The sequence below is a fragment of the Saccopteryx leptura genome, chromosome 9, assembly GCF_036850995.1.
Source record: "Saccopteryx leptura isolate mSacLep1 chromosome 9, mSacLep1_pri_phased_curated, whole genome shotgun sequence".
Lineage (NCBI taxonomy): Eukaryota > Metazoa > Chordata > Mammalia > Chiroptera > Emballonuridae > Saccopteryx > Saccopteryx leptura.
The window spans coordinates 47,418,265-47,432,385 of record NC_089511.1 but is presented as its reverse complement, the minus strand read 5'-3'; the positions used below and the strand labels follow the sequence as shown (position 1 = coordinate 47,432,385).

General features: G+C 44.6%; 1 protein-coding gene across 2 annotated transcripts in view; it reads right to left on the bottom strand.

Annotated features, from left to right (window-relative positions):
• HNRNPUL1 (heterogeneous nuclear ribonucleoprotein U like 1) overlaps positions 1-14,121 on the bottom strand; it is a 37,923-nt gene that overhangs the window by 12,391 nt on the left and 11,411 nt on the right. For both annotated transcript variants that reach the window (XM_066349978.1, XM_066349977.1), the window contains exons 5-10: positions 13,822-13,961; positions 12,198-12,297; positions 9,917-10,029; positions 3,903-4,169; positions 2,268-2,390; positions 2,037-2,165 (exon numbers count right to left, since the gene is read on the bottom strand). In XM_066349978.1, the coding sequence (XP_066206075.1) occupies positions 2,037-2,165; positions 2,268-2,390; positions 3,903-4,169; positions 9,917-10,029; positions 12,198-12,297; positions 13,822-13,961 (872 nt within the window). The remainder of the gene's footprint in view (positions 1-2,036; positions 2,166-2,267; positions 2,391-3,902; positions 4,170-9,916; positions 10,030-12,197; positions 12,298-13,821; positions 13,962-14,121) is intronic.

Below are 14,121 nucleotides of genomic sequence, written 5' to 3'. Positions count from 1 at the left end.
CCTGGGAAGGCCCACTTTGAAATGATGGACAGAGATGTTAAGATGATCTAACCCTAGGACTATAACCCTTCTCCACTGAGCCACATACTGGAAATGAGTTTCACAGCTGATTTAACCAGCAAAGGGACAAAATTACAGGCAGGGATAACTTGCTGGGAATCCTCTGGATGCTCCCCTGGCAGGAAACTGAGTCCCACTGGTGCTAATTCGGACTACAATTCCAAATGACCTGACAAACAAGGGAAAGGAAGACCAGGGTTAAAAAACGTCCTCAGAGAGAAAAGGCTGGTTGGATGCTTTACTGATGGGGCTGGGCTGGGGCATTAACCCTGGGTGGCTCTTGGACTATCCTGTGTTCACAGTTTCCCCCAATGCCCAGAAATAAATATTCTAAGTGTTAGCCCAATTAGTCATTTTCATCAAAAGTTAGTACTGGGGGATCATCTACTGTCTTCTTCACCAATGTGAGGGTCTTCAGGGCTCAATCCCACGCTGCAGAATCCAGAGCAAATCTCACATGTCCACCATCCCAGAAAAGAGCCAGGCTATGGCCCAGCCCTGGACAACTTTTAGTTTTCCTAGCATGGCTGTTCCTGCAGCAAATAGCTGATTTCTACTCCCAACACCTAACTGCCTGGCAAGAGTATTTAAATTAATTTGTCTATCAAGAACTACCAGCAGCCAAGAGCCCTTTTTCTTTTTGTCTTTACGAACTAAGTTCTTACCGTAGGCTCCTTTCAAATGTTGAAACAAGGCATCATTTTTTCAACTATAAACACTAGATTTCCAGTTTACTATGACAGGCTGTAACTTAGGACCAGCACATGGAAGAGACGCACAGGGCAAGGTTACACAGGAAGGGGCGCGGTGCTTTTGTGCTCTCCGAGCACATCAGTCCCCCACGTCTCCACGTGGTCCACACAGTTGTTTGGTATAAGATGCTCACTCCCAAGCACAGGTACCCTTCTAGTGAGCCAACCACCATCACCAGCTCCACCCTCATCAGGAGTCCTCTGAACTCCCAGTAAGCAAGTATCCACATATGAAATGAGCTACACATATGAAATACATTCCAGTAAGACCGCCAGGGCAAGGGTGCTACTCACTTTACATATTTGCACACTCACAGGTTTTTAAGAAAGCATGAACGCAAGGCTTAGGGGAACAGAGGTTTGTTCACAGATCCCCAAATACAGGATCGCTACCTGAGAAACCCTCAGGACACATGTCAAGAATGATGTCTCCCAGGTGGTAAATATGAACTTCTTACTCTAAGACAGGGATCTTTCACTATGTTTGGGACACTTATACTTTTGATAATGTTGAAAGCCACAGATGATCTTCCCATCCTAACTCAAAACTGTCTATTTTTTCTTTAAAGGACATGCCTGTACCCGCATTTAAAATTGTTTAATTTCAAAGGTTCCCAGATCGCCAGATGTAGACAATTTTGCTCTTGCTTGAAACACAGGTACAAAATATGTGACTGAAACATGTATGTGACAGCCATAAAAACATGCTCAGAGAAACTGGGACACACCTATTCGGTAAGTAACAATAATCGCCAGCTACCGTGAGCTAGGCCCTGTGTTAGGTATGTATGTGGCCACCACCAGGATCCCATTTTACAGACCAGGAGACTAAAATGTGAAGGATGTAGTCAGTTGTCTGCAGGCACGCAGCTAGGGCACACCCGGGTTTAAATTCCAAGGCCAGAGCTGGGATTTAAGCCCAAGTCTGTCTGGCTCAGAAATCTATGCTCTTTTCATTTCACTAAATAGCTCTTACCTGATGATGTTCTGTTGGGCTGCTGAGAGCCTGAACTAGGACTGGGTCACGTCCCTGAACTCCATCCACAGACAGGGCTCACAGAGCTGTGCTAAGCAACTGGGACTTTGCCATCATGTATGGCTGAACCCCTTACCAGCACTGTAGTCAAAGAGCCTTACGGTGAAAAGTTAAAAAGATGAGGGGAATATCCCGGCACCCAACAGGACCCTTCCCTCTTCAGGGCCGTGATAGTCACCAGTAAATACCTGGTCTAGGATATAGTTGCGTTTCTTACGAGCGGCGATCTGGATGAGGCGGTTCAGGCACTGGGTGGCTTGTTTGATCAGAACGTCCCAGCGGCCAGCGTAGTTCCGCTGCCGGCGTAGGCCCATCACCTGTGGACAGGGAGTAATGGGGGGCGGGGTCCCCTGTTGTAAGGCAGCACTGGAGGGTGAGGTAAGGGAAGTAACTAAGGAGAGACCAGAGGCCGTCCTTACCCGCATCTTATCCATGATGGCATTGGTACCCAGGATGTTGTACTTCTTGGAGGGGTTGGAAGCTGCATGTTTGATGGCCCACGTGGTCTTACCAGCAGCGGGCAGGCCCACCATCATCAGAATCTGTAAGAACAGGATGGGGAGGGGCACTGAAGCAGTAGCAGGATGTGGCATGGCAGTTTGGTACCACCCTGACTTGTCAGTGACCATGAGGGTAACTCTAAACCTCATGGACTCCTTCAGGAAATGAAAGCAATAGCTTTTACCTCACAGAGTTGCTGCTGGGATTCAGAGATGAAGCCTGTCAAACCTTCAGGAGATGGCCTGGCATGGGACGAGCACAAAACCAAGGGCTGTTATGAGTATTTATATTTTTGTTTACAGGATTCAGTGGCCCCTGACAGGGAAGGCCCAGGGAGGGCTGTGTACTGTGGCCGGCCATGGAGTGGACACAGAAAGTGGTCCAACATTTCTGGATCCCGAGACAGGGACGAACTATACACATGACAACAAGCATCATTATCTAGTCAGTACCTTTAGAATTTGTAGAAAACTAGAGCACTCTAAATGCCCCCAAAAAGGAAAATGGTTAGTTTTTTGAGGCTACTAAAAATGAGTTTAAAAACAAGTGTTTACAGCCTGTCTAGGCAGTGATGCAGTGGATAGAATGTTGTCCTGGGATACTGAGGACCCAGGTTCGAAACCCTGAGGTTGCCAGCTTGAGTGAGGGCTCACAATCTCGAGCACAGGATCAGAGGCATGACCCCCATGGTTGCTGGCTTGGCTGGAGCTCCCCAGTCAAGACACATCTGAGACAGCAATGAATAAATAAGGTGCTACTACTATGAGCTGGTGCTTCTCATCTCTCTCCCTTCCTGTCTGTCCCCTAATCCTTGCTTAAAAAAAAAAAAAAAAAAGTGTTCACTAAATAATGTTAAGTATAAAGAGTTAGATAACAAAATGCTTATACCATAAGACCTCATAAATGTGTCTGTGTATAAAACAAGCACTTAACACAGCATAAAGAACAAGACAAAGTCTAACATTTAAAAGTAAACTTATTTGTGAATGGTGGAATAATGGGAAACTTTAATTTCTTTACATTTCTTAATTTTCTAGAATAGACATAAAACCCACTTGTATATCAGAAAAAAAAAAAACAAACGCTGAGAACAAAAATCACCAGTAGAGCTTCTGTAGCCAAAAACCCCAAGGTCAGTTGTCATTTTTGTGAGGGTGTGAAGCTGTACAACTTCCTTGAAGAACACACTCACGGGAAAGTACCTTCATATAGTTTTCTGCTGGGAGGAAAGCCTTTTATTCCAAGATCCTGACCTCACCTAAGGAGCAGCGTAGCAACTTCCTTTTGGAACCTTTCCAAGATTGAGGTCTCTTACCTTATCCCCGCCCTCTTTGGCCTAAGCTATCCCCACAGCCCTCATCTCACTCTCAGAGCAGCTTTCAACTCAGTCCAGCCCTGAGCATGAGGAGGAAGAGGGCCCTTTCTCTGAGGTTACTCAAGCAAGGAGAGGGTACAGCTTTCCCCACACCCAGCTGCCCAGTGTCTCCCTCCACTCTGGCAGTAAGGTGGCCCGGGAGAGAGAGCCACCAATGCAGTCTTGCAGGTCCACGCACCTCACACTCTGCCTTGGTCTTTGGTCCAACAGTGCCCCGGATCCGCTCACTCAGGGGAAGGTGCTGGATGAAGGTAAAGCCTGGAAGGACAGAACAGTAGGGCTCGGCCCTCTGCCCAAAGTTGAACTCCACTGCACAATTCTTCACCAGGACATGAGGGTAGAGGGCCTGGCCCCCCAAAGCTTCCTTCTGAATTCGGAAAGCAATGCCCATCCACTTCCCATTTTTGGTGAAGGAAAGTTCCACGTCATTTCCACATTCAAAGTCCTAGAAGAAAAAGCCAAAGGAAGATACTCTTAGGCTAACACTCAGTTGAAGGCACTGGGATCCACAAGCTGGAGAGAGCAGATGCAGAGCAGAAACACAGCTGGATTCCCAGATTTAGCTGTAACCCCACCCTTCAACATACAGGTTCAGTGGGCAGCACCAGCGAGCAGCTCAGGGAATGTGTAGCCCAAAGCCCTCCTTCCCCAAGATCCAAAGGCTGGTGGATATGAAGTATGTAATTTTAGGAAGTTCCAAGTCTAAAATTGTGCCTAGCCTGAGATAAAGATGAAGCAAAAGGTGATTCTGTCCATCCTCAATCCCAACAAGGACAGTCTGTGAAGACAACAGATGGAAAGAAAAGCCACGGCAGGACCTTTTCTTTCCATAACTGCATTCATTTGCTTGTCTGACATAGGTTCCCTGAGTTTCTGCTCTTCTTAGTGCATCTGTCTGTGCTGATCTGGGCTGGACAGAGGTCAGGGCCTAGTTGGAAACGAGATAAGGACACTATCCTAATTCAGTGAGCACTACACAGAAGCAAGATTTTCTGAGAAGGGGAACCATAAGCCAAGTCTTAAACAACAAAATGAAATGAGCCAAGTTTGGGGTTCGTGAGAGCCCCCAAAAGAAGTGTTCTTTGTATGCAAATATGACAGTAAGAAAACATAGAGTCAGGCCTGACCAGGCGGTGGCTCAGTGGATAGAGCGTCGGACTGGGATGCAGAGGACCCAGGTTCGAGACCTTGAGGTCGCCAGCTTGAGCGCGGGCTCATCTGGTTTGAGCAAAGCCCACCAGCTTGAACCCAAGGTCACTGGCTCCAGCAAGGGGTTACTCGATCTGCTGAAGGCCCACGGTCAAGACACGTATGAAAAAGCAATCAATGAACAACTAAGGTGTTGCAACGTGCAATGAAAAACTAATGACTGATGTTTCTCATCTCTCTCCGTTCCTGTCTGTCTATCCCTTTCTCTGACTTGCTCTCTGTAAAAAATAAATAAAAATTAAAAAAAAAAGAAAACATAGGGTCAGACCAGCTGAAGCATAAAGGATGAGGGGGAAGTAATTTCATGTACAGCTGGACAGTCAGGCAGGGACCACATAACTATTCATTGAGTTCCCACTGAGCAGCTGAAGTATAGTGGCTAATATCCTGTTTTGGAAGGTGAATTGCTTCAGCTCTGCCATTTACTATCAGAAAAGGGAGGCCATAATAAGATTCAATAGTGTAGCCTGACCAGGCGGTGGCGCAGTGGATAGAGCATCGAACTGCGATGCAGAGGACCCGGGTTCATGACCCCGAGGTTGCCAGCTTGAGTGCAGGCTCATCTGGTTTGACGAAAAAACCCACCAGCTTGAACCCAGGGTCGCTGGCTCCAGCAAGGGGTTACTCGGTCTGCTGAAGGTCCGTGGTCAAGGCACATGTGAAAGAGCAATCAATGAACTAAGGTGTTGCAAAGCGCAATGAAAAACTAATGATTGATGCTTCTCATCTCTCTCCGTTCCTGTTTGTCCCTGTCTATCCCTCTCTCTGACTCACTCTCTGTCTCTGTAAAAAATAAATAAATAAATAAATAAAAATTAAAAAAAGAAAAGATTCAATAGTGTACAATAGGATAACTGCACTATGTAAGTAAGTTAATGAGTATACCCCACACTGAGCACACAACGAATGGGGGATCTCACTCCAAGATGCCACGCTCTGTGCTGGGTGAAGTGTGTAGGGAGAAGACATGGCCACTACCCTCAGAGCATGTGAGGGTCTCTGTCACCTTAGGAGTTAGGACTTCCTGCTCATGGCAGAGCCAAGCCCCTGACTTGTTTTGAATAGGGAAGTGGTGTGATCAGAACTGTTTCAGAAAGATCAGTTTGGGTACAGGGTAAAGGTTTATAATTAAGTACAAAACTTGGAATCAGACAGTAGACTGAAGCAAAGTACAAGTTGAGGGTCCTGATTTAAAGTACAAGATGTAGCCTGACCAGGCGGTGGCACAGTGGATGGAGCGTTGGAATGGGATGCAGAAGGACCCAGGTTCAAGACCCTGAGGTCGCCAGCTTGAACGTGGGCTCATCTGGCTTGAGCAAAAAGCTCACCAGCTTGGACCCAAGGTCGCTGGCTTGAGCAAGGGGTTACTTGGTCTGCTGAAGGCCCACAGTCAAGGCACATATGAGAAAGCAATCAATGAACAACTAACGTGTCACAATGAAAAACCAATGACTGATGCTTCTCATCTCTCTCCATTCCTGTCTGTCTGTCCCTATCTATCCCTCTCTCTGACTCTCTGTCCCTGTAAAAAAAAAAAAAAAAAAAGTACAAGATGTATTCTTTCCCTCTCAAATGAGAAGACTACTTTGGGATTAGCCCTTCAGTGAGCACCTCTTCTTCCCAAGAGCTTCCTCACCACCCTCCTGAGTGCTCACAGGGCACAGCTCCATACAGTCCTTTGTATCTGTTCGCCTCTAAGTGCCCATACAGCTCGAGACCAGACAGGGCAGATATGCAAACATTTGCCAGACTGAATCCTGCCCCAATTCCTGCAGCATGGTCCCTACCACGTCTTCTCACCTGAGCAGAAGTGGCCCAGTTCACTCTAACACAGAAAAGAACATCATGGGGATTAACTTGCCTTATGGCCATCAGCTTTACTATAGTAACTTACTGTATTATACATAAACCACCTGACAAATCCAACATCTGTCCAAGAGGCAAGTGTAGTACCATTTCTCTTGCTCAAGTCCTTAGGCCTGGCATTATTCAGAATGTGCCCCTGTTGCAGCCTCATCAGTCATGTCTCCATGTCATCCCCACGGCTCCACATATTAAGGTTGGAATGGATTATACTGTTCTACCTAGAGGCCGGTTTGTCCTTTTTGTTTTGTGAATGTTGAGAACTCAAGAACTGACACAAGTGTCCTCACCCAGGTTCCCTCAGGTCACTGACTTTTATACTTCCTCTAGCCCAGGGGTCGGGAACCTTTTTGGCTGAGAGAGCCATGAACACCACATATTTTAAAATGTAATTCCGTGAGAGCCATACGACCCGTGTACGTTATGCATTATCCAATAACAATTTGGTGTTGTCCTGGAGGACAGCTGTGATTGGTTCCAGCCACCTGACACCATGAATATGAGTGGTAGGAGATGAATGGATTGTAATACATGAGAATGTTTTATATTTTTAACATTATTATTTTTTTATTAAAGATCTGTCTGTGAGCCAGATGCAGCCATCAAAAGAGCCACATCTGGCTCGCGAGCCATAGGTTCCCAACTCCTGCTCTAGCCTGTCACTTTGAGCCTTTTAATAAATGGCATCCTTTGAACAGAGGAAGTTGTATGTGGAATCTTAACAGAAGCAGAGATGATGTAGATGAAGCAAAAGTTCAGGCCTGGAGTTCCAAACTGCCACACAGTAACAGAACTTCACGCTCAAATGGGAGTTTGGGAAACAATGTCACACGCTGATGACATATTAAATTGCTGTGACCTCTTTAGAGTACACTCTTGGTAGCTATCAAAGGTTAAAAATATACCTGTGACTGAGAAGTTATGCCTTCAAAAAATAAATACAATCATATTCCCATAAAAATATATAGATGTGTAACTTGCTCACCCAACCACAGCTAAATATGCTCCAAAGGGGAAGTGGGCCACACAGGAGACCATGTGTGGGGACACAAAAAGATCTCAAAAATACTCTGGTTAAGTTAAAAAAGGTAAGCTGTCACTGCAGAATCAAACTGCTCTAGCAAATAACTTTCAGGTCCACCAAAAGAAGAGTTGCAAAGTAACACCTGCATCAGAAAACTAGGCAGCCACTAGGCAAGAAACTAACCGAATGTCCAGTAACGAAGGACTGATTACATAAATATGGTTGACTACAGATGATGGAAAGGAACACAGAAGCCTGACTGGTGGTGGTGCAGTAGATAGAGCATCAACCTGGGATGTTGAGGTTCCAGGTTCAAAACTCAGAGGTCGCCAGCTTGAACGTGGGATCATCATGTTCCCAAGGTCGCTGGCTTGAGCAAGGAGTCGCTGGCTCAGCTTGAGCATCCCCCCCCATCAAGACTCTATGAGAAGCAATCTACTCTCTCTTCCTTCCTGTCTGTCTCTCTCTCTCTCACACACACACACACTCAAGTCCACAAGGCAGTGATATAAAATGTTTTTAACTCAGTTAAATCTATATTACCTGTGTAGACACAGAGAGAGAGCTGATTTACTGTTATGCTAAAAAAATTCCAGGCTTAGAACATGGGTAGTTTTGGTAAAGAAATAATTTTTTTTTATCAAGACAATGAGGTCATAAAAGACTGTTTCAGACTAAAAAGATGTGACATGAGAATGCAATAGTGATCCTGAACCATAAACAAAATTGCTCCAAAAAATATTGTCAGGACAACTGATGTTAATAACAACATTACATCAATGTTAAGTTTAATGACTGTATATACTACGGTTAAGAAATGGATGCTAAAATATTAAGGAATAAAGACATGATATAGGCAACTTATTCCACAGATAAAATGATATATATTTGAGAAAACAGTAAAGCAAATGTTAGAATCTGAACAAGGCTCTATGAGAGTTCTTAGGGCTTTTAAGTTTGAAATTATTTCAAAATAAGAGTCAAGAAAGAAAGAAAGAAAAAAAAAAAGAGTACATGTGTACAAATCTAAGCGAGGGACAGAGAACAAGACCAAGCGCAAGCATCTACCTGGGTAATCACTCCTTGCCAGGCTTTCATGGCACATTTTATAAACACGTTTTAATCCTAATGATAACAGTACTAAGTAGGACTTACAGAGCACATAACCATGTGCCAGGCATTACTATAAGTGCTTCTAATGGATTCACTTAAGGACCCCACATGAAATTCTGAGGTAGGTGTAAAGATTCTCTGTTAGAGTAGACTGAAATACAGGGAGGGTAAGGGGCCCATGACTGTGAGGGGAAGAACAGGGATTGGGTCTAGAACCCTGGCCGGCAAACTGCGGCTAGCGAGCCACATGCGGCTCTTCAGCCCCTTGAATGTGGTTCTTCCACAAAATACCACGTGCAGGCGCTACCTCGATGAGGAATGTACCTACCTATATAGTTTAAGTTTAAAAAATTTGGCTCTGTTGACTAATGAGTTTGCCGACCACTGGTCTAGGGAGTCTGGCCCCAGAGCTGACAGCCACAGTTGATAGCACTGTGTGGGTCAATGCTCTTGGGCATTCGGCTTTGGCAGCAGCTCAGGCATCCTCTATCTTGTTCTGTTTTGCACCCACTCTCTCTCTCCTCGAGGGCAGTACACTGTAGGAAGCCTGGCTCAACCAGTGTGAGGTGAGGAAACAGAGAAGTTTAGGGATGAGATGGTGCCAAAGTGGGGCAAGAGCCAACATCACTGCCTTTGAGAGCCTACAGGCTATTCAGTAGAAAGAAAGAAGAAATTCTTGGGTTTGTTTAGAAAATGTCACTCTGGTATCTGGACAGGAAGAAAGGTGTGCACATTTGACAACCCCAAACCTCTTCAAGGTGCCATCTGACAGGTTTCCACAAAAGACCAGGCAGGCAGAATGGTAAATTTTTGCACAAAATGACAGCAAACATTCCAGTTTATCAAAGAGAGACAAAGAGGTGTGGCAAGAGTGGCTGGCCACAGTGCATACAATGGACAGAGGTATTCTGAAAACAAAACAAAAAACTCCCGCCCGCAGGTCCACCTGATAGGACCAACGCCCACAGGCTGCTAGCACTCACCACAAAGCAGCCAATCACATCATTCTCTGTAAACTTGTCTCCGTAGTTTTCAAACCGGCTACTGGTGGACTTCTTCCCAGTGCCTCCATAGCCATAGGAGAAAGGCTCTTCGCCTGAGGAAAGAAATAGGCAAAGGCAGGTTAAACCCGAAATGATCACAATAGCCTTTATGGTTGTCATACACTTTTAAAGAAAAAAATAATTTTCTTTACTAGTTTACTAATCAGATGCTCTTTTTAGGGGTTGGGTTGGGGGAGGGAGGGAAGGCGAGGAAGATTCCACAGAAAGGAAGCCCTTCGTTGCATATGAGGAACTCCAGAGGACTTGATGGGTTTAGGTGTTAAGTCTGGGGAGTAGGAGCTGAACTGAACTGCTCTGCATAGAAAGGGAGAATTTGCAAAGAAAGGGAAGGGAAGAGAGGAGCTGGGACAGAAGAAGGCTGTATGCTGAGATGCAACCCTTCCCTGAGACCCTCAATATCCAATCAAATCTACTAATGACATCCATTTTTGGTGACAGGGGTTTTGGGCAGCAATCAGTCAAGAGGCTTCTGGAGACCATGAAGTCTAATTCTTAGGAAAGGTACTGGATTTCACTAGGCTTCAGAACTGGGGACTGAAACAAACTGACTGAGATCCCAAGAGGCCTGGTTGACACCTGGAACCCAAGGAGCATCCTACCAGAAAAGGAGGAGCCAACAAGTATGAGTTCCAGGCCCAGTTCTATGAACCAGCTGTGTGGCCCTGGACACCTGGGTCACCGTACTGAGCTTTGTATCTTCAACTATGCCAACTACCCACCACTTACAACTCAAAACTGAGACAAAGATAAAACGAGACGACACGAGACTTAAATTAAAAGTATTAATATGTATCAGAGCAAAAACTACATTCCTTTTGACCTAGTATTCTTACTTTCAAGAATCATTGTTTTGTTTTTTTAAAGTGAGAGGAGGAGAGACAGAGAGACAGACTCCTACATGCATCCTGACCGGACTCCACTGGCAACCCATCTGGGACTGATGGTCGAATCAACTGAGCTATCCTCAGCACCTGAGGCTGACGCTCAGGCCAACTGAACTATCCTCAGTGCCTGGGGTCGACAATCGAACCAATCAAGCCACTGGCTCTAAGAGGAGAAGAGAGAGAGAAGGGGGAGAGGGAGGGAAAGAGAAGCAGATGGTCGCTTCTCTACCCACTGAGCAAACCGGTCAGGGCCTCAAGAATCATCTTAAGTGAACAGAAGAATTATATACAAGAACAGCTTAACAGCTTAGTAACAAAAAAATACAGTCAACTTAAATGATCTACAAAATATTTACAAATAAGTGCTACAACTATAAAGTGGAAATTGTGCAGTGGTCAAAAGCTATATTTATTTACAAATATATGCTCATCGTCTAATTAAGTAGGGAAAAGAAATTAGGCTTCAAACTAGCATGCACAGTGTGACCCAGTTTGAGATATACAAAGAACTGTCCAGAAGACAGTAGATGAAAATGTTAACACTGATTATTTTTCAGGTTTAGGAGCTTTTAAAATTTTTCCTTTGTATGGCAGAATTTTTTTTTAAATTTTATTTATTGATTTTAGAGAAAGTGTGTGTGTGGGGGGAGACAGACAGAAATAATCAATCTATTCCTGTGTGTACCCTGACCAGGGATCAAATCAATAACCTTTGAGCATTGGGATGATGCTTTAACCAACCAAATTTTCCAGTCAGGATATTTTCATAATCAGAATGTTTACTTGACCAAAGTGGGTTCCAGCACTGGTCACTGAAGTCATTCATTTGGGGACAGAAGGTCATTGAAGCCTGGGGTCCCAGGCAAATTCAAACCCTGTCACTGCCTCTGCCAACCTGCCCTGCAGGGAGGGCCCCAGGGTTTTCTGCTCCCCCTTACTCTGGGTTAGGCTCTGGACAGAAAATCCTAGACAGAACTTAATGGGGCTTGAGAACTCATTTTTATTTTCAGCCTGGTTTGAGGACCGGAGAAAATTGTTTTTAAAGAAAGGGAATAGTTTTCTAAAGAGAACTTTGGATACTCTCCTAAAAGATGAAGGTAAATTTTTCACACAAAAGTTTTTATGTAACTGTGGTCTGTCCAGTTGAATCTTGTTTGCCCAGACAGGCAGTAGTATGTGTAATCATTGTGTTTGTTTCACCCAAGACTAGTTCTGTTAAGTCCAACATTGAGAACAAGAGAAATTTAGGAAGCTCAAGAACCCAGGGATAGAGGTAACTGCCCTCCTCTGGACTCCTTGGCTGTCCTCCCACTTACCTAGCTGAGTGCTGCAGGAATCAAGGGACCAGCCAATACGGACGACATGAGGGTCAGGCTCCGTGGATGGAAGGTGCTTCACCGAGATTTCCTCATTGATCTGGGGACAGAGAACAAGAGGGCTCAGAACTGATTCATTCTCTGGAGGTTGGTGGGTTATGAGGCAATCCAGGAGGGAGGTATATATGCATTAAAAACAGCAATGACTTTTGTGGCTGGGGAAAAGGGGGCAGAGCTGCTCTGTTGGGCCTGTTGTACTGACACCAGGGCCTCTGAGGGCTCAGGAGAGTACAGGGCCAGAGACAGGTATTTCAAAATACAGTCATTTTTAGTTCTAACACTTGCTGCAGAGAAAATAAGAACTCATAACATTTAATGTAGAAGGATAAATTGGTGCATTGTCTTTGGAGGGCAATTTGGTAGTCTCTACTAAAACTGAAGACACACAATGCTGCACAACCCAGCAATTTAGTGCAGCATTGTTTATATTACCAGGAGAAAAAACAAAAACAAAAAGCCTTCCATAAAGCACAGGTCACATTATGGCACATCACACCACAGAATATGATGCAGCATATGATGAAGCTGCTAAAAGCAGATAAGGCCGAGCTAATGCACTGACATGGAAAAGATGTTCAACATATAGTAGTAAATAAAATGATCAGGAAGAATAAAAAGCACCTCTGACTTAACCTCTAATTAAATTAGAAATTATACCACCTAATCAGCATATCTATTTGAATTAGTTTGTGGCTTTTAAGGTACCCTATTTCATCGACTTTCAGATGCCCATTTTTCACACAGTAACATCTCCAAAATCAGGATATACATTATAAGTGGCGTGATAAGAAAGCACTTGGCCAATTTCACCAGCAGTGTTTTTGAGCAGCACACAAAACAACACGTAAGTTACTTAAAATCAACGGTGTCTAACAGTCAATGAAAAATGATAACCCGGGGTCTCAGCTTTTAACCTCTAAAAAATGGGGATAACGGTTATTTCATGATAGCACTGTGAGGATTAATGTAGATATCCATGTAAAGAAACTGGCATATCTGGTGCAATCAAAGTGTTCTATAATCAGCTATCATAAATGTTTTGATAGACAAAGGAGGATACACAAGAAATTGTTAATACAAGTTCCCTTTGGAGGGAGCCTGAGAGGACTTCTGCTTTTTTACCTATACTGTCCTGTGCCACCTAAACTGTTAAATGCAAACATGTTATTTTCATAAACATCCTGACACAAAACTGTGGAGGGATGATGGCAGAAGGTGACCTGATGGCAGAATTTTTCTTTGCCCTGCTCTCCTTCTAGCCTCCCTCTAACTGGTGCTGCCTGAGTCCATTCTTTCTAGGTCCGTTTTCTGTTATATAAACACATCATCCCTAGAGTATCCCAGGCTGTATAATACCTGGGTCAAATCCCACCAAGGAAAGATCTGCTTGATGGTTGGCCTGCTTTTCTGATACTGAGTTTAGCAATGGTATAGTTCTTTTAAGTTCATTATACTTATTTTGCTCATCTTAAAATTGTGGGTCTGACCAAGATGGCTGATGACAGGACATTTCAAAGGATGAACATGTTTTCTGTTCATATTCCCCTCTGCTGTTCCCACTCACCTTCATCTCGAAGCACACACGACCCCTTCTGACCCCATAGCTGGCACGGGCTCCTGACCACAGGTATGCAAAGCCCTCAATTGTAAGTGGGTAGCCACTACTCCGGTCTCGGGCTACCTTAAAGTGGAGGTCACAGTTGTCTGTGGAGAAAAAACTTGAAGTTGGCTGGAGTTTTAAAGGTCTCAGAGAGACACACACAGGCAATAAGTTCCCTAAGAGTGTTAACCAGGAGTACACAAACTGACACACTGTAGGGACAGGTTCATAAGAAACCAGCCACACAGCCTAGCCCATCTCCCT